A 19,255-nucleotide genomic window follows, 5' to 3' on the forward strand; every position below is an offset into this window, starting at 1 on the left:
TTTTCTTAAACATGTGCAAAGATAAGCCTCGGATCTGTTCCTATCAGACCCCAGAGAACTAACAAGAAAGCCCCTTCTTTAAACACCACACACCATCCAGAGTCGGGTGAGAAACTTAAGATGAGAGAGGGAGGGAGGCCTCCCCGTCAGCGGGCGGTTGGGTCCAGGTAATTTACCACACTTGCATCTGGCAACAGCCCTGAATCCTTGCTGTCGGATGCTGAGGGCTGAGCTGGCTTAGGTCCTGCTCAGGAAGGACTTCAGTGAATCTGCCCAGAGCCCTTTGGGAAATAAAGAGGAAGAATTAGAAACATAATTGCTTTCCCAGGGAGACCACCCATAAGGGTGCAAAGATCACAGGCTGATGACAGGAGAGCTCAACATTTTTCTTGTACTTGGAGGTAATGGGGACCTTGAGTGGCTTTGCCCTGCTCCCGCCTATACTTGGGGTCCACCACTGAGGAAGGGAGTGTGGTCTACAGGAACAGTAAGGCTTTTAGCATCCGCTGACTGGATCCAGATCCTATCTCCCTCGCCTTCTAGCTGGGGCCTGGAAGACAGGAAGCCTGTAGCAGGTAACTACCCTAATGCAGAACCTGTCTTGTATAGAGACTGGGGGGAACCTGGCAGGTGCAGCCCCCTCTGTGAATGCCAGAGCCATGTCCTGATGGGCAGTGGGGACACTGTGCTGCCTCTGGCCATAGTGGACATCAGAGGAGGGTAGCCACTGTGCTTTCAAACATTCCTTCCACCTTGGCAGGCCACAGTGAGCCTGTGAGTTCTCTCTCGTTTGCTGACTTTTCTTCTATCATTTGGACTTGCCCAAGTGATGACACCATTTCACTGCTCAGTGACCACTCTCGAGAAATGATTTTTTTTCTGTTCCGTCCATCAGTTTTATTATTCTCTATTGCTGTCCCCGTGGATCCTCCATCCCCCGCACAACCCTGAACATTCTGGCACACCTGGCAGGGCTGAGACAGGAGAGGGTATTTGGGAGGCGGAGGCAGGCAGTACCTAGGGGAGAGTCTGGGGCCCTCTTCAGAAGGATGTTCAGCCATATCCGGATGGGCAGTGGGACTGCACCAGCCATGTAGATCCAGACATCTCTCAGCCCTTCCCTCCAGCCCCATGTCTTCCTTACTTTCCAGATGTTATATTGCCTTTAGCAGAAATCCAAGTGCCTTTTCTTTCAGGGCCTCCCCTGCCGCTCCCACCCCAGTAGTATCAACACTGAAGCAAAATTGCTGGAGTTTATCACTCGCTGCCCCCGCTATCCCCAACTGCACCAGGAATCAGTCTTGGGAGCCTGGGGGAGGGTAGGAAAGATGCTGGGTCTGTTGACATGAGTGAGTCACTCAGAGTGGGAGTAGATGACAGAGAGAATATGACTCAGTGAAGGGAATACAATGTGGGTGAAGGCAAGAGGTTTGTTCATCTTTACCTGCCCAAGGAAATATGGAAACTTGGGGCCTTGGCGTGGGAGTGGTTGTGTTGAGAGACTGGGCCTTTTTTTTTTTTATTATTCTTTCTCTGACTTATTTTATTTGGCATAATATCCTCAAGGTCCATCCATGTTGCAAATGGCAAGATTTCCTTTTATTTTATGGCCAAGTAATATCTATATACACACACATATATATTCCACAACTTCTTCATCTATTCATCTATTGATGGACACTTAGGTTACTTCCATATCTTGACTATTGTAACTTATGTTGCAGTGAACATAGGGGTAACTATTTCTTTTAGAATTGGTGTTTTTGTTTTTTAAAAACAATTTAAAAATAGGCAGAGAACATGAAAATACATCTCATAAAGAAGACATACACATGGCCAACAGACATCTGAAAATAGCATTTCTGATGTTAGTTAAAGACACAGGGACCAGGGCTGTGACCGGGACTGCTCAGGCTGGTTACCCGGGCTGTGCTGTGTTCTATATAAGGCATGCTTGTTACCAGGCACTGGGTCCCACTGATGTATAGCCCAGGGGTGTTGCCGGTTGGCCTCAGGGCAGTACAGGGGGCCTTAGCGGCTGGAGCTGGAAGGTCAGGGTCTCTGGCCCTTCTCTTGAAAAGTCAGGGACTCACTTTGCACAAGGACCAACTTAGCTGCCCCTGCTTCTCCATGTTACAGCTTTTGGTTTCAGTCCCCATTGCTGACTATAGTTTCCGTGTGTATTAGTGACATTCTCAAGAGAGCATTTCTGATGCCCCTGAATCGGTCTATGAATGGAGCAGTCACTTGCCCACCTCTCATCCAAGCCCATGTGGCCTGGAAGGAGACAAAATCACATGGCACATGGTAGGAAGGTACAAGGAATCGCCCTTTAGGCTGGGGAGGGGGGAGGGACAGGGAAGATGGATCTAGAAAGGCAGTTGGGAAAGCCAAATGGGCTGAGCCATCTGACACAGGGCTGCTATGACCGTCCCTCCTAGGTCAGAGGGTAATTATCAGGGTTCAGTCGGGCAGAGCCAAGCAAAAGACTCGGCCCAGTGCCCCCCACGGAGGAATTTAGGAATAGCCATTCTCTGTGGTCAGTCAGCCCTGTAGGCCACCCTCCCTTCTCTTTAAAAGAGCTTGATGTTCAAGATCTAGAAATGTCTCATAAATGTTACCAACCGAACGCCAGACCTGGTTCCCCAGTCCCTCTCCCTGAATTAATTAAAAAACAGCAAAGTGGGGGCCGCCTCCTCCCTCTGAAAACGGAGCCCAGAGCCAGCCTAAGGAGGATGGGCACCACGCCCCTCCATGGTGTCCATCACGAGCCCATGGTTCATGACATTTCATTAAACTGTACAGTTATCCTGAATGTTTATAGCTATGTAAATTATATTTCAATAAATAGTTTTAAAGATTGATGGAGAATAAGGTGATAGTCAATATTGGATGCTATGGTATGGCCTCAACTCAGTTCATTTCACTGATTCCAGGGCAGTTTCCCAATGCTGTACGTATTTCTGCACCTCTGAAAAATGTTAGGTTATTTTCTGGGTATTGATATGGTCTGCTAGCCACAGGCAGCTAACTAACTTTCAAAGATATGTTGATATTGAACCTACCTTAAGCACTTTGCTGCACATGTGTAAAGTAAACTGGTTCTCTAAGTTCTCATTTCAAGAGAGTTTAGATATTTTTATTGTAGCACTGCTTCCCGACTTAAGGTGGCTAAAGCCTGCCATCACAGTGGTGGCATTGAGACTGGGCTTCTACCCATCCCACTTAGATGCTGCAGTGGAAAAGATAATTTTTCAGTCAGGTATCAAAAGGCTTAATTGAGTTTTCCTTTGAAGAAAAGATATCCTACTCCTTATTGACAAAAGTGTACTTAAGATGGTTTAAATTGAATTTAAAAAACAACTAAAAAGCTGGTCCTTGCCAGGTAGCTCAGTTGGTTAGAGTGTCGTCCTGATATGGCAAAACTGCGCATTCCATCTCCGGTTAGGGTGCATATGAGAATCAACCAATGGATGCACAGCTAAGTGGAATAACAAGGTAATGTCCCCCTGCCCATCCCCACCCCTGTCTCTGTATTTATCTCTCTCAAATCAATAAGTTAAATTAAGAAAAATAAACTAAGCAAAATAAACAAATAAGCAGAACAGACTTATAGATACAGAAAGCATTTTGATAGTTGCCAGATGGGAGGGGGGTTGGGGAAATGGGTGAAAAGGTGAAAAAGGTGAAAGGATTAAGAAATACAAATGGTTGTTACAAAATAGTTGTGGGTATGTAAAATACAGTTAGGGGCTCTAGTCAACAATATTCTAATAACTACGTATGGGTCAGATGGTACAAGATTTATTGGGAGGATCGCTTAGTACGTTATATAATGCCTAATCACTGAAACTAATATAATATAATATTGCATGTCAACTGTCATTGAAAAATAAAAAATGATTTTAAAAAGTTTTACTGGGACCCACCGTTAATAGAGACTTATATTTTATGTATGTTTGCATAGCTCTGCAAAGAACAATTATTTGACTTGCCTTTCTTTTCACCCAGGTAACCAAATTCAATTACCATGGGGAATGTTTTTGAAAAACTGTTTGAAAGTCTGTTTGAGAAAAAGGAGGTGTGGATTCTTATTTTAGGTTTGGATGGAGTAGGAAAAACCACCGTGTTGTATAAATTGAAGCTGGGAAGGGTTGTGGCTACCGTCCCTACAGTAGGTATGTTAACAACCTGTGGCCACACCAAGTTACAATTTAGTCTGTTAAACTCTTAACATGCTGCTTATATTATTGACTGTTTCTTTTCGAAAATCTTGTTTGTCCCAAGAATGTAAACTTTTTGATGCCAAAACCAGGTAATATATACTTAACAAATTGCTCTCCAATGTCTCCAGCACATTCCTAGATTTACAGGGGAGTCATACAAACACATTTAGATTAAGCAAATTTATCCTTAGCTGCTAGGCAAGAAAGTAAAAGATAATAATGACTAAACAGTGAGGGCAGTTAAGCCCTCCGTTCCTCTCAGTTAGGATGTGTCCCAGCCTCGGCCCGAGAGGGAAGCTGGAAATCTGCTGTTCCCTCCTCAGCCAGTCTTCCTTCCAGCTGGCCGTCCTCAGTGGAAGCATCTTTCCACTCCAAGTACCTCCTAGTGCTTAAAGATGCAGTGAGATTGTTTTTTCTTCACTCTGGTTTGAGCCAACTACTTGAGCTGGTGTCCAACTGAAGAATCTGATTTGTTCCAAAGCTGTAGACCAGCCTTCCTGTGAACCAGCACTGTGCTTTATGGGCTATTTAAGGGTTTTGCAAAGGCAGTTTTGATAGAACTTCATCTTTGCCTAGAGAACTGCCTCTAGATCCAAATTCCTGGGTGAGAAAGGCTCTAAGAGGGAGGGAGGAACGTTTCTACACTGTGCGGCGGAAAGTGGAAGTCAGTCCCATTAATGGCTTCTGTTTGCTCTCAAGTACACTGTTAAGATCTTTTTGCTGCGGGAAAGGGGGAAAGTGGGAGGGGGGCGGTTGGAGAGAGTAGGGAAGGTCTGAGACACCTTCATGCTGAATGGGAGAGCAAGCTGACTAACACATTCTGTTTTGTAAGTTATAAATCTTTGACTAGCAAGCTGCTTTGTAAATTAAAAGTCCAAATGTTAAAGCTGGCCAAATGTCAGTTGAAATTATTTGGAATTGTTCCACCAGCAAGAGTCATCATTAAAATTTGTCTCCATCGTTTCAATTTAGGTTTCAATGTGGAGACGGTGGAATATAACAATATCAGCCTCACCATCTGGGATGTCAATAACCATTGTAAACACAGACCTATGTGGAGACATTGTTTCAAGGACAGCAAAGGTAAGGATTACCCAGTCCACAGCCATGGAGCCATTTATATTAAATGTATCTAAAGATGCATGCTTGAACCCAGCTGGTGTGGCTCAGTGGTTGAGTGTCAACCTATGAACCAGGAGGTCACGGTTCAATTCCTGGTCAGGGCACATGCCTGGGTCGATCTCCAGTGTTGGGCGTGCAGGAGGCAGTCAATCAATGATCCCCTCTCATCATTGATGTTTCTATCTCTCTCTCCCTCTCCCTTCCTCTCTGAAATCAATAACAATATATATTTCTTAAAAAGACACATGCTTGAAGCCCCTGGTGGTGCTCTGCTTTATTTGGACTGCCAGTCATCCCTTCTCTTCTGATGGCTCACTTTTGCTTACTGGGGAGATTTCTTTTTGAGAAATGGTCCCTGCATTCCTAAAAAAAGTACTTGGGCTTTAATGCCCAATATAGGAAAGTCCTTTTAATCAAGTAATGGTTAGAAAATAGTTATCCTGATGAATTTCATTCTTTGGTTGAGAGTTATAGGTGCCCTTGGATGAGGTACCGGTTTTTGAAGAATTTGAATTCACTAAACATTTTTAAATCTAGTGAGAATATCTAAAAATCATGCCTCTGGAGAGAAAAAGATGAACAGAGAGGGCTGAATCCCCAAATCCCAAATCCCAGCCTCTTGTGTGGTCACAGTCCCTCCCTGCTGTCCTACTATTCTACAAGTACACGAACAGGCATGAATATCCCAGATTGTTACTGTATTTCCTTATCATTGGTTTCTTAAAGATGGGGCTATATTATAGATAATGCATAAAATGGTCTATTAGTTCTCACATAGGAGGACTTTTCTTTGATTGCAGGTAATTTTAACTTATTAAATGGCAATGTACTTATATGGTTCAAAATTCAAAAAGAAATAAAAGTCTATAATAAAAAGTCATCAGCTCATCACTGTCCCTTAACCATCCAGGTCCCTTCCTGTAGGCAACAATTTTTATTTTTTGTATATCTGCCCAAAGGTATTTGATGCAGTATAATTATGCTATAATTACATATTCCTCCCCCGTTTACAAAACAAATTACAGTATGTTACTCATGTGTCAATTTACCTTTTCTAGGTTCTTTTAGTGCAAAAGTATAGTCAGTCTGATGCGAGGTTCTTTGTTTCTCAGATAGGGATCCCTATAAAAATAGAATATGAAAAGGTACCTAATATTTATAAACCTTTATTTTTATTAGGAATGGCAAAGAGATACTAGTACTATGCCGGCTTCCCCCTTGTCTGTTTTACATTAGAAACTAATGATTCTAAGGATCTCTTCAAATTTCTGGATAACCTGGTTTGCTTAGTGATGATCACGGTCCAGAACTGCTGGCAGCATTCATATTTTGGGGGGCGGGGGGAGTTTTGAATGTTTTGCACTTTTAAAATCTGATGTGCTATAACAGACATGGCTTTGACTCACGTGCAAGCCCCAAACCTTCAGCAGCTGTCGAGCTGTCTCCCGGAGTGGGCTGGCCCGGAGCGGCTGGCCCGGAGCAGCTGTTGGAGGGGGTGGCAGGACTGGGAAGCATGGAGGGATGGGTCAGAGCGCCAGCACTGGCTTTCCCTCCTAGATATAGTCATGAGACCTCATAGAAGGAACCTAGAGGACATCTCATCTCACTACCCTCTCCTTCCCAGCAGGGTTCCTTCTGCAGTGTCCCCACAAGTTGTGGCTTCAGCTGGGCATGAAGACCTCCAGTCACAGGAGGGCCTCCTCAGTAGCTCATTGCTTCAGTTCTGTTGACTCGTTATCATGTTGACTTACTGTAGATTTTACCCACTGACCTTCCATCTACTATATAAAACAAGTTAAATCTCTCTTTATGCCATAGCCCTTTAAATATCTGAAGACAGCAATCAGCAGTCCCCGCAATGAGTCTTTTCTCCAGGTAAAATATCCCCAGTTACAGCAGTTATTTTTCAGATGACATGGTATCTGATTCCTTTTCCATCCTAGTCATTCTCTTAATCCCTCCAGTTTGCCTGTGCTTTAGGATGTGGGGTCCGGCACTGACCACATAACATTCCCAGGATATTCTGACCGACATACAATAGAGTGGGCTTTTTATCACCCATGTCCTAAAAACTAAGCTACCTTCACTGCTGTTGATACAGCTGAGGATCAAATTTGTTCTTTTGGCAACCACATTCTTATCTGAGAGAGGGCTTACTGTCACCTGAATCCCACGTGGTCATTACCATTATTGCCACATGGACTGCTGCTAAGAAAGTCTCCCCCATCCTGTATTTGGATGGTGTGTTGGAGTCCTCCTGGGCACCTCCTTTGGGAGATCCTTGTACCACCTCTTTCCCCAGCCAATGTGGCAGTCACCAGGTCTGTGCAGGTTTCAACGATATTTGCTCAGATACAGTGTGGCAGCACCTTTCTTCAACCTGTCTCTGGCTTCCTGGGATTTCTCTGGGATGCCGCAAAGACTTCTGACACCAGCTATCTGGAGTTGTGCCAAACTTCATGGGTCATGTGCACAAGGCAACTTTACTTCAGGCACCAGCTGCAAGTTTGGGGTTCCCATTACCCCCTCAGGTTCATCGGAATGACTTCCAGGACACAGGAAAGGGCTATACTTACCATTACAGTTTTATTACAAGGACACAAATGAACCAAAGGAAGAGATCCCGGTGGTACCAACACACAGCTTCCATTGTTCTCTCCCTGCTCACATGTGTGGTGTCACTAAAAGCAATCAGATGGAAGGATACAGGGTGGGGCAAAAGTAGGTTTACAGTTGTGAGTACATAAAACACAGTGTTAATAAAACTATTGGTGTGTGTGTGTGTGTGTGTGTGTGTGTGTGTGTGTGTGTGTGTTTGGAGGGGGGGGGGGGGTTGTTGTTAATCCTCACCCGAGGATATTTTTCCATTGATTTCTAGGAAGAGTGGAAGAGAGAGGGAAAGACAGAGAGAAACATCGATGTGAGAGAAACACATTGATTGGTTGTCTCCTGCATGAGCCCTAACCAGGGCCCAGGCTGGGGCAGAGCCTGCAACTAAGGTACGTGCCCTTGATCGGAATCAAACCCGCTACCCTTTGGTCTGCAGGCCGACGCTCTATCCACTGAGCCAAAATAGCTAGGGCTAATAAAGCTATTGCAATAATCATAATCTGCATGTTTTTTTCCACACAAGCCACTGCAAACCTACTTATGCCCCACCCTGTATATAATCCTGAGAGTTAGGAATGCATTACCCTTCCGGCACACTGATGTGTGATGTATGCAGAGTATTGCCAAACCAGGGAAACTTACCTGAATGTTGATGTCCAGAATTTTATTAGAACTTTATTATGTAGGTTTGATGCAGAAATGAAGTGATTAAAAATGAGTGATTGCGCTAGCTAGTGTGGCTCAGTTGGTTGAGCGTCGTCCTGTGCACCAAGAGGTTGCAGGTTTGATTCTCAGTCAGGGCACATGCCCGGGTTGTGGGCTCAATCCCCAGTAGGGGGAATGCAGGAGCCAGTCAACCAATATTTCTCTTCTCTCTCACATTGATATTTCCATCTCTTTCCCTTCCTCTCTTTCTAAAATAAACAAAAAACGTATTTTTAAAAAATGAGAGATTAAAAACCTTTTCTTTGTATATTTCTCTGTATATTTTGTATAATCTGGTGAAGGGCTATGATGCTTCTGAAAAAGATAGGTTAGTTGGTGTACAGTACACTTCCTAACTCTCGGGATTATAGATTCTCCCACAGGATTGCTTTCCGTGAAAACACACATGTGAGCAGGGAGAAGCTGTAAGGAGATATAAACAGCTGCCATTTCCAGGTTCAGATGACTAACATGCTGGTGATTCCTCTCCAGGTGTGATTTTTGTGGTCGATAGTAATGACAGAGAACGGATCAGTGAGGCCCTAGAAGAACTAACCAGATTGTTAATGGAGGATGAGCTCATGGGTGCAGTCTTGTTGGTGTTTGCAAATAAACAGGTATGTTGTTGGCTTTCTGAATACTGGAACTGGAATTTACTGCTAGTTGATCACCTAAAAATAATAGATATTTAAATTACATGTCTGCCTCTCTCTCTCCAGTCCCTACCATAACCTCTCCCTCCACCTCCTTTATAGCATATGTCTTATATTCATTCATTCATCCACTCAACAAATATTCATTGAGCATCTAAGTTCCAGTCATTGTTTTAGGGATTGGTGATAATATCAGTGAACAAGACAGACAAAACTCTCTGTGCTGATGGGAGTTTACATCCTGTGGGAGGAGAGTCAGTGAGTACATAGTGTGTACTGTGTCTGGTGGAAGTGCTGTGGAGGAAGGCAAAGCAGGGAAGGGGCAGAATGGATATGGGGAGGGGCCAGGATGCCTCTCTGATAAGATGACATCTGAGCAGAGACCTGAAGTCCAGCAGGAAGGGCGCCCCAGGGTTCTAGGAACAACAAGGCAGCCAGGGACACTGGAGCAGAGTTGGGGGTGGACAAGGGAGGGAATGATTAGATCTCATGGGGCTATCACTGAGGAGGAGATGTAATATAAGCTGTAAAAGAGTGGGAGGAAGGCCCGGTGTAGAACAGGACTCGAAGCTGAACTAAGTATGGGAAAGAAGGTGGAATCATGTGCAATGTACCAGCCTGAGATAGCGACAGTTACCTTTGGATATGTTTCCTCCCACTCTCTCCTCTATGAATATATTCATTTTAAAATGGAAATCGTACTGTTTTGACAGTGTTGCATACTGTTTTGTCACTTCAGATTCATCGGGAGCATTTTCTCTTGTCATTCATCTCTTTGTAAACATGATTTTAAAGGGCGAATGGATCATCATTTACTCAACTGTGACTCTACTGTTAGGTTCGATGTCAGTCCAGAATTTCACTAGTGAACATAGTGGACTTTCAAAAAAAAAAAAAAGAACAGATTTATTGTTTTAATTATAAAAGCAGAATATGTTCATGGTATAAGTATGCAAACAGTTCAGAATATCAAGTGAAGTGAAATACGTAGCCCCACTCCTCAGGGTAAAACATTGTTACATTCCTTGCCTCTTTCCAGAGGTAGAACTTTCTATGCCTATATAGCAGTGATGGCGAACCTTTTGAGCTCGGCGTGTCAGCATTTTGAAAAACCCTAATTTAACTCTGGTGCCATGTCACATATAGAATTTTTTTGATATTTGCAACCATAGTAAAACAAAGATGTATATTTTTGATAATTATTTTATATATTTAAGTGCCATTTAACAAAGAAAAATCAACCAAAAAAATGAGTTCGCGTGTCATAGGTTTGCCATCACTGCTATAAAAGCAGTTAAATGATTATATTCACATTGAAATTGTGGAGATCATAGTCTGCATTCTGTTTGGCAACCTGCCTTTTTCAATTAGCATATCTTTGACCAACCTTTCATATCAATACAACGGATCTACCTTGTTCTTTAGTGCTGATTTATTCAAATTTAGTTTGAGCTTGCTATGTGCCAGGCACAGTTCTATGCACTTGGGATACACCAGAGAAAGAGATAGAGTCCTGCCTTTGTGAAGCTTACATTCTATTTAGGGGAGATGGCTAAGAAAAACCATACTAAGTAAGTAAGTGTTATAATATAGTAACATGTGCTGAGTGCTGTATTTAAAAAGACTAAGCAGGACTATTTGGAGAAGTCATGGGGGCTCAGGTCATGAAGGCCTTACAGACCATCAGAAGGACTCTGGAAGTTGGAGAACCAAGATGGCGGCATAGGTAAACACCGGAGTTTGCTGCCTTGCACAACCACTTCAAAAATACAACTAAAAGACAGAACGGACAGCATCCAGAACCACAGGAAGGCTGGCTGAGTGGAAATTCTACAACTAGAAGGAAAGAGAAAAGCATAGGAGAGGTGCGGAGGTGCATGCGGAGCGGGCTGGTGGCCGAGGGCGCAGTTATCGTTTTCAATTGGGAGGGAGTCTCAGGCTCTGAGCTCCAGTTCCGGGCAAGTCTCTAGGGACCCAGACTCATACAGGTGAAGCGGGACTGTCTGGCATCGGTCAGAACCCGAGGGAAGCTTTCTCTCCGAGGGGCTTGCAGCGATTACCTTACCAGCACACTGAGAAGCAGAGCCTCTGAGGGCAAGACTGAGAGCAGCCATAACTGCTAGCCCTGCCCTGTTGATCCCGTGGCACCTGCCCCACCCAAACCCTGCATGGAGGCTTTTGCTGAATAGCCGCAGGCAAAGGCTAGATTAGCACCTCCTTAGAGATCCAGGAGCCAGGAAGCCCAGAGGTCAGAGTGGGACCATCCAGTTTGCAGCTCCCTGGAACCATAAAAGACACACTCAGGGGGGAGACTCAGTGAGCACCAAAGCCCCATTGAAGCAAGTCTTGCCCCAGAGGGGTGTCTCCAGCACAGAAGTTCTTCCACTGCAGACACAGCTGATTCTCACAACCAACTGGCCTCGAGGTCAATTCCTCCCAGTGATAACTACAACAATCAAGGCTTAATTACAACAAGACTGTGCACAAAGCCCACAAGGGGGTGCACCAAGAGTGTCTACCTCAGGTAATTGGGACACTTAGCACAGAAAGGCACTCTATCGACACAGTGAAGCATAAAAAATGCAGAGACAAAGAAACAGGATGCAAATGACAGAAATGGAGGAAAGCAAACTGCTGGATATAGAGTTCAAAACCACACTTTTAAGATCTTTAAAGAACTGTCTAGAAGCCGCCGATAAATTTAGTAAGGCCCTCGAAAAGACTGGTGCGACCACCGATAAATGTAGTGAGATCTTCAAGAAATCTAGTAAGACCCTCGATGTTGTGATAAAGAACCAACTAGAAATTAAGCATACACTGACTGAAATAAAGAATATTATACAGACTCCCAACAGCAGACCAGAGGATCACAAGAATCAAGTCAAAGATTTGAAATACGAAGAAGCAAACAACACCCAACCGGAAAATCAAAGTGAAAAAAGAATCCAAAAATATGAACATAGTGTAAGGAGCCTCTAGGACAGCTTCAAGCGTACTAACATCCGAATTATAGGGGTGCCAGAAGAAGAGAGAGAGCAAGATATTGAAAACCTATTTGAAGAAATAATGACAGAAAACTTCCCCTACCTGGTGAAAGAAATAGACTTCCAAGTCCAGGAAGTGCAGAGAACCCCAAACAAAAGGAATCCAAAGAGGACCACACCAAGACACATCATAATTAAAATCCCAAGAACAAAAGACAGAGAATCCTAAAAGCAGCAAGAGAAAGAAAATCAGTTACCTACAAGGGAGTACCCATACGACTGTTAGCTGATTTCTCAACAGAAACTTTGCAGGCCAGAAGGAAGTGGCAAGAAATATTCAAAGTGATGAATAGCAAGAACCTACAACCAAGATTACTTTATCCAGCAAAGTTATCATTCAGAATTGAAGGCCAGATAAAGAGCTTCACAGATAAGAAAAAGCTAAAGGAGTTCATCACCACCAAACCAGTATTATATGAAATCTTGAAAGGTATCCTTTAAGAAGAGGAAGAAGAAGAAAAAGGTAAAGATACAAATTATGAACAACAAATGCACATCTATCAACAAGTGAATCTAAAAGTCAAGTGAATAAATAATCTGATGAACAGTATGAACTGGTGATTGTAATAGAATCAGGGACATAGAAAGGGAGTGGACTGACTATTCTTGGGGGGGGGGAAAGGGTGTGGGGGGTGCGGGAAGAGATTGGACAATAATCGTGCACCTATGGATGAGGACAGTGGGTGGGGAGTGAGGACCGAGGGTGGGGTGGGAACTGGGTGGAGGGGAGTTATGGTGGGAAAAAGAGGAACCAATGTAATAATCTGAACAATAAAGATTTAATTAAAAAAAAAAGAAGGACTCTGGCCCCCAGAGAGAGTGAGCTGTTGCAGGATTTTGATAGAAGAATGACTTGATCTGATTTAAATTGACTGTTAAGGATAGACTTGAGGGGAGCCAGAGCAGAAGCGAGGAGACCAATAAGGAGGTTATGTAAGTAATCCAAGTGAGAAATGATGGTGGTGGGGTTAGGGTGTAGCTGTGAAGGTGAGGTGAGAAATGGTCCGATGCTGAATATATTTAGATGGTAGAGCCTGTAGGATTTCCTACTGTGGAGTTGTGAGAGTGAGAGAGAGAAAAAAAATGAAGGATGATTTTAAAGTTTTGGGCCTGAGCAGCTGGAAGGCTAGAGTTGCCATCAGCTGAGATAAGTCTGTGGGTTGGGGCAGGTTTGGGGAGAAGAGAATGATATATATATTTTTAAGAGCATGGTGTTTCATTATATGAACGCAACATTATAAACTGACTTTTGAATATTCTCTTTCAAGGATGTTCCCAATGCTATGAGCACAGCAGAAATAACAGACAAGCTTGGCTTACAGTCCATCCGCCGGAGAAACTGGCACATTCAGGCTACCAGCACTACCAGTGGAGACGGGCTTTACGAAGGCCTGGACTGGCTCTCCAACCAGCTTAAGAACTAGAAATGACTGGAAGCAATTCATTCCTGTGCACCGTGGCGAAACCAGCTGCTTGTGTGTGTGCAAGGAGCAAGTGTGGATGTGTGGCTGGGCGTGGGGCAGCTTTCTCACACTGTGCCTTGTATCTGCTATAAGAAAACCAGTGTTGCATTTTAAGAAAAACCAGCGTTACATTTTGTACACTACCTCCTATTTCAGTAGCCTTGATGATCATCTCTACAGTTGATGGAGGGAGGAATCCTGAGGGCTGTCGGGTGCATAGGAGCCAGAGTGACCTTCGTGGTGGAAAGGAGAAGGGTTGCTGGCATGAGGACCAAGTTCAGTTGTGAAGCCCTGGACCTGGCGTCTCTGCATACCCGGGATCCTGTTAGACTTTAGAGTCTATGAAAAGGATGGAACTGGCATTCTTTCCCATCCCCGCCAGAGCTAAATGCTCACTATTCAGTGCTTTCGAGCAAAAGGCGCTTGCTTACCACAGGTTTGAAGTTCAAATTGGAACTTTTCCCTTCAGCTGCAGCCTAGCCCAGACTTCCCGGTGTAACACACTTTATTTCAAGGAGTCAGATTTCTTTTTCACCAGAGTATCCAGACTACATGAACACTAGAGAATTATCCAGTCCTCCCCTTGTGCTAGTTCCTTCCTTGATTTGCCTTTTTTTTGGGGGGGGGGGTGCAAAATGGAGACCATTTTGGGTAGTAACCCAGCATGAGGCTAAAGCTCTTTGCTGGGGCCACAGTCGAGTGAAGGGTCTGGAAAAGAAAGCAAGGTGACAGTCATGTTTGTGTCCTTGCATCACCCTCTCAGGTTTCAGGCTCCTGAGGCTGCTGCTCTGGCTTCTCTGCTCTGTGCTGAATGTTCTACGCTCTCAAAGCAGGAGGTTTGCTCATTCCTGGGAATGAATCATCACCATGTACAGTATCTCAATCCAACTTCCTGTTTGGGCTAACACCTGTGAGTTATGAGAGTTTGTGAGAGAATCAAGAGGTTAATTTGGGGGACAAAATTCCCCCAACCCCTGGTATCTATTGCCTCTGAGTTAGTGCAAAATTTCGCCCTCCTGGTAATGTCTAGCCTACACCGCTGTCCATGGTTCTGACTCCCTCTTTGGGATGGTGGTAATGTCTTATATGGAAACATGCTTTATGTTGTCAAAATGTTAATGAAAATGGCCTGGAGATGGGCTAGGTTCTCTCAGTAGTCTCGAGCTCTTTTGCTCAGACATCTGTTGGCCAAATTTTTACACGTTTTTACTACTTTACCTTTTAAAGTTCCTTTAAAAAAATCTATTGAAATTGCAGGGGTGAATTTTAAGAAAAGTAAACCTTGTTTATTGATAACAATGAAGTTGATATTACTTGGGAGAATTTGCATACCATAACAAGTGTAGGTGTAATGTTTTTCTTTAAAATGTTGGCTTTAAAGACTGTTCATTGCAATATTGTCAACTAAGTCCAGTTTTGCTTGTTTAACCATGGACTAATTCCTGAGAAATGTTTAGATTCTATGTTTAAATTGGCTGGGACTGTGTCTTAACACTTGTGTATTTATGCTTAGTACAGCGTACTTAGTACAGTGCTAGGCTTCACTGAACACTGTCGATTGGTTGAACAAAAAGCTTACTTTGGAAGGAAGAGAAGGTGGTCATGTACTTCTGAATGTCCTGAACTACTTTAAAATCCCTCCTTTTCTATCTTAGCTGACTTTCTATTGAAAACTCACAGGGCACTTGTTACAAAAGACAACCACAGGGGTACTCTCCTGGCCCTTGGCCTTTAGCAGTACTGGTACTTTCGTGACAATTCCAACTGCAGTCTTTGTCTTTCAGTGATTTTGGTGAGTTGGGGTAAGTGGGGACACATTAGTACAGCAGACACTTGGGCCCCTCATAGCCATATTCACATCCCAGAGGTGTCCCTCACTAGCTTCTGGCCTCAGGCCAATTACTCTCAGCTATTTTATTTCATCACTATTCTTAGGCCAGGGGGCTAGGATGTCACAAACACTGGCTGAAATTGTGCAATCCATTCGAGAACCTCAACAGAGAGGACAGCTGGAGCCAAACAGGCCTACATAGAAATTAGTGTGAAGGGACAAGTGAGTGTCAATTAAAACCAGCAATCAGCATTGCAGAGCTTGATGGGGCCTCTGTGGGCTACACAGAAACGTCCCTCCTTTGGGGGTATCATCCTCTGCAAGGCCCTCCTCAAAGGCCTTGGTGAGATTCTCAACAAAACAAATGACCTCATTAATTAAATGGGTTTATGTTCTCCCCTGCCTTCTTTAATTGCTGCTCTGTCTTTGGGGAGAGGTGTTTTCAAGCCAAATTGAGCACTCAGAGCCTTCAGTAATCAGTGCCACAATAAGGCCTGTGTGCTTTGAAAGTGATTACAAAGATGACTGCACAGGATGTGCTGCCCACCCTGCCTCCACCTCCTGGGTCCCTGTGTGCCCGGTTCCCAAGTGCCCTGCCTCATTGCTTTGTCTTTCAACCCACCTAGAAATCCAAGAAGTCCATCACCATCCTCTCTCTATGGAAAGTTTCTTTTCATGTGAAAACATGCTCTATCTCTATTTCATTCATTGAATATGTTATTATTTGAATACCCTTGGTTCTGTTCTAAGTACAAGAGATAAAGCAGTAACCATAATAGGCCAAACCATGGCTCCATGGGCTCCATTCCACTTGGTGAGTTTCTTCTGTAACCTTGTTCGAGTGTTGCGTGTTTGTTTGCATGAGGAACTGTCCCTTTTCTGTCCCATGCTACCCGGCACTTCTCCCTGTTGAACTTGAGAACAGGAACCCTTTCTCATTCCAATGTTTTTCTCCAGTACCTAGAGCAGCACCTGGCATATGTAAGTTGCATCAATTAGCAATTCTGCTATAACAGAGACACCTCCCGTTCCACCCTATCCCCCCACACAAAATACACTGGTTTAAAACAGATAATGATTCATTTTTTCCATCCTTGAGTCTAGAAATAGAAAGTCCAGGCTATTGTAGTCTCCACAGGATCAGCAATATCCAAGCTCCTTTTGTTTCTGTTCCAGTCTTTACTGCTGTTCCATCCTCCCACCTCTCCATTGCCCCTGGACCGCCACTGCAGCAATAATAGTCCCGTTCACAGCTAGTCACAGAGAGGAAGGTGGGAGGGCAAACAAGCACGTGTGCCCACCCTTCAAGGAAGATCTGGAAGTCCCACTACAGGTCTTCTCTCTATTTCATTAGCCTGGACTATATCTCATGGCCACCCCTTTCTTTTAGGGTGTAGTAATTTTAAAATACAGCAAGTCCTCATTTAATGTCATTGGTAGGTCCTGCAACTTTAAGCAAACTGACATATAACAACCAATTTTATCAATGGTTACTTGACATAAGAATTAAGTTCCTACAGCATCTCATCTTATCTAATAAAAGAGAAAAAGGGTAATTAACCGTACCTCTGCTACGCTTCTCATTGGTTAATCAGGGCAATATGCAACAAAGATGGCAGTTAATTTGCATACGTAGGCGCCAAGCGAAGGAGCGAAGCTGACTGTCCCCGGGCAGGAGCAGCTGGCCGGCGTGGCGAGCAAAGAGCAAAGAGGGGGGCCCACCGGCCCGCGCATGCAGGGCTGGGGGCTTAGCTAAGGCTTAGCACATACTCCCCAGTGGCCCCACAGCAGGGCATCCTGGCAGCCTCCTGACAGGAGGGCGGTCGGGAGAGCCGAGTGGGGCAGGGGCTGCAGGGAGCCATGGAGGGGCAGGGCAGCTGGAGCCAAGTTCCCAGGGGTCTGAGGAGAGTGCTTGACAGGAGCCTGGACTGCAAAAAAAGGAAGAGGAAGCGGCCACAGCGAGGTCTTCCAATCCCCCTGCACAGACTCCCCCGGGGGGATAGGGAGGCTGACCAGACAAGGAGAAGACCCAGCCTTGGGGGTAGCTGCAGCCCGTATCTAGATCCTCCTGGTACCTGACCCTCTGTTGACAGTTGTTCACACCTACTCACCTGCCAGCCTCCTGAGGACAGGAATAGAATCTTATTCACATTTGAATCACCAGCGTGCCCAGCCTGGCAGATAGCAGGTAGATTCAGCAGTTTGTCAATTAAAAAATAAATAAATAAAAATAAAGGAAAGAAGAAGCAAAACAGGGAGGGAGGGAGGGAGGGAGGGAGGGAGGGAGGGAGGGAGGAAGGAAGGGAGGAAGGAAGGAAGGAAGGAAGGGAGGAAGGAAGGAAGGAAGGGAGGGAGGAAGGAAGGAAGGAAGGAAATCTGGTTCTTCATGTGTGATGAGGTCAGATGAGGGAACCAACCGAGGCTGGGAGTCCCTTGGGCAGACTGTTACAGCTTCACACTAGACTTCACCCAGGCTCCATCCTAATTGCCCAAGGCACAGGAAGGCTCTGCATTTTTACTAAGAAAAACTGGGACTCGGTATACATAGTAACAGAAAAATTGCTTAAACACATTAGACATAATATCTCTGCAATTTCTTCCAGTTCTAAAGTCTATAATGCTAGTGCTATTAAGTTGGATTCCTTATATTTACACATAAATGCTTTGGAAATCATTAATGGAGAAACTGAAGTTTCTGCTTTCCTATGGTCTGTTTTCCTCTGACTCTTGATCAACAGCACCATCACCAACTTTGCCTCTTAAACCAACATTACCCCCCTAACCATCTCCACCATCTCCACCATCACCACCATCTCCACCACCACCACTACCACCACCACCACCTCCATCACCATCTCCACCACTACTACCATCACCACCATCTCCACCACCACCATCTCTACCACTACCACCACCATCACCACCACTACCACCACCGTCTCCACCACTACCACCACCATCACCACCATCTCCACCACCACCATCTCTACCACTACCACCACCATCACCACCATCTCCACCACCACCATCTCCACCACTACCACCACCATCACCACCATCTCCACCACCACCACCACCAACGAAACCTCTATTCCCTCCATCATATTTTTTCCTGGCTCTTACTTTTCTTTCAAGGCTCATCTTTGCCATCCCTTCTTTAGGAAGCCTCTCCCTTCATCCCAGCTACCAATCTAGATCACGAATCTTTTAAATTATTCAAAATATAATCTTATTTCCTTGAAATTTTGAAACTGTGGTGACTATTTTTGTGAGATTTTACTTATCAGAAAACATTGTGAAGTTGACTTTTCCATCTTAAAGTCCAGTCTTAATTACCAGGCCAGAGCCTGATTATTATTGGGCAAGGAGCACTGAGAAATAATTGAAGTAAACTTCAGATAGCAACACTACCTACATTTTACCACTAGGTGGCAGCCGCATCCAAGGAGCAGGCCACCTGTGCCCTGTGACCACACCCCCTGCCCAAGCAGTTGGGTCCTGAACTGAAGACCCAACCAGCCCCTGTCCAGCTCCTTTGAAGGACACAGACCACCCAAAAAGGAGGGCAGGTGCTGGCAGGTATTGCTCGCCCTGGGAATAT

At 44.6% G+C, this 19,255-nt stretch overlaps 1 protein-coding gene and 1 long non-coding RNA gene across 4 annotated transcripts in view; one reads left to right on the forward strand and one right to left on the reverse strand.

Annotated features, from left to right (window-relative positions):
- The window catches only part of LOC138994189 (uncharacterized), a 27,553-nt gene continuing 8,298 nt past the window's right edge, over positions 1–19,255 (reverse strand). For both annotated transcript variants that reach the window (XR_011468401.1, XR_011468400.1), the window contains exons 2-5: positions 13,968–14,056; positions 9,220–9,334; positions 6,398–6,470; positions 1–281 (exon numbers count right to left, since the gene is read on the reverse strand). This is a non-coding gene — a long non-coding RNA (uncharacterized lncRNA). The remainder of the gene's footprint in view (positions 282–6,397; positions 6,471–9,219; positions 9,335–13,967; positions 14,057–19,255) is intronic.
- LOC138994187 (ADP-ribosylation factor 2-like) lies at positions 4,031–13,784 on the forward strand. 2 transcript variants are annotated; one of them, XM_070393917.1, is made up of 4 exons: positions 4,031–4,178; positions 5,199–5,309; positions 9,156–9,280; positions 13,629–13,784. In XM_070393917.1, exons 1-4 carry the CDS (start codon positions 4,031–4,033, stop codon positions 13,782–13,784), a joined length of 540 nt encoding a protein of 179 aa, XP_070250018.1. The 2 variants fall into 2 exon arrangements, with proteins under 2 accessions (XP_070250018.1, XP_070250019.1); XM_070393918.1 differs by lacking the exon at positions 5,199–5,309.

Source organism: Myotis yumanensis, unplaced genomic scaffold, assembly GCF_028538775.1.
Source record: "Myotis yumanensis isolate MYYU_CA2020_CCGP unplaced genomic scaffold, mMyoYum1.0.hap1 SCAF_16, whole genome shotgun sequence".
NCBI classification, from domain to species: domain Eukaryota; kingdom Metazoa; phylum Chordata; class Mammalia; order Chiroptera; family Vespertilionidae; genus Myotis; species Myotis yumanensis.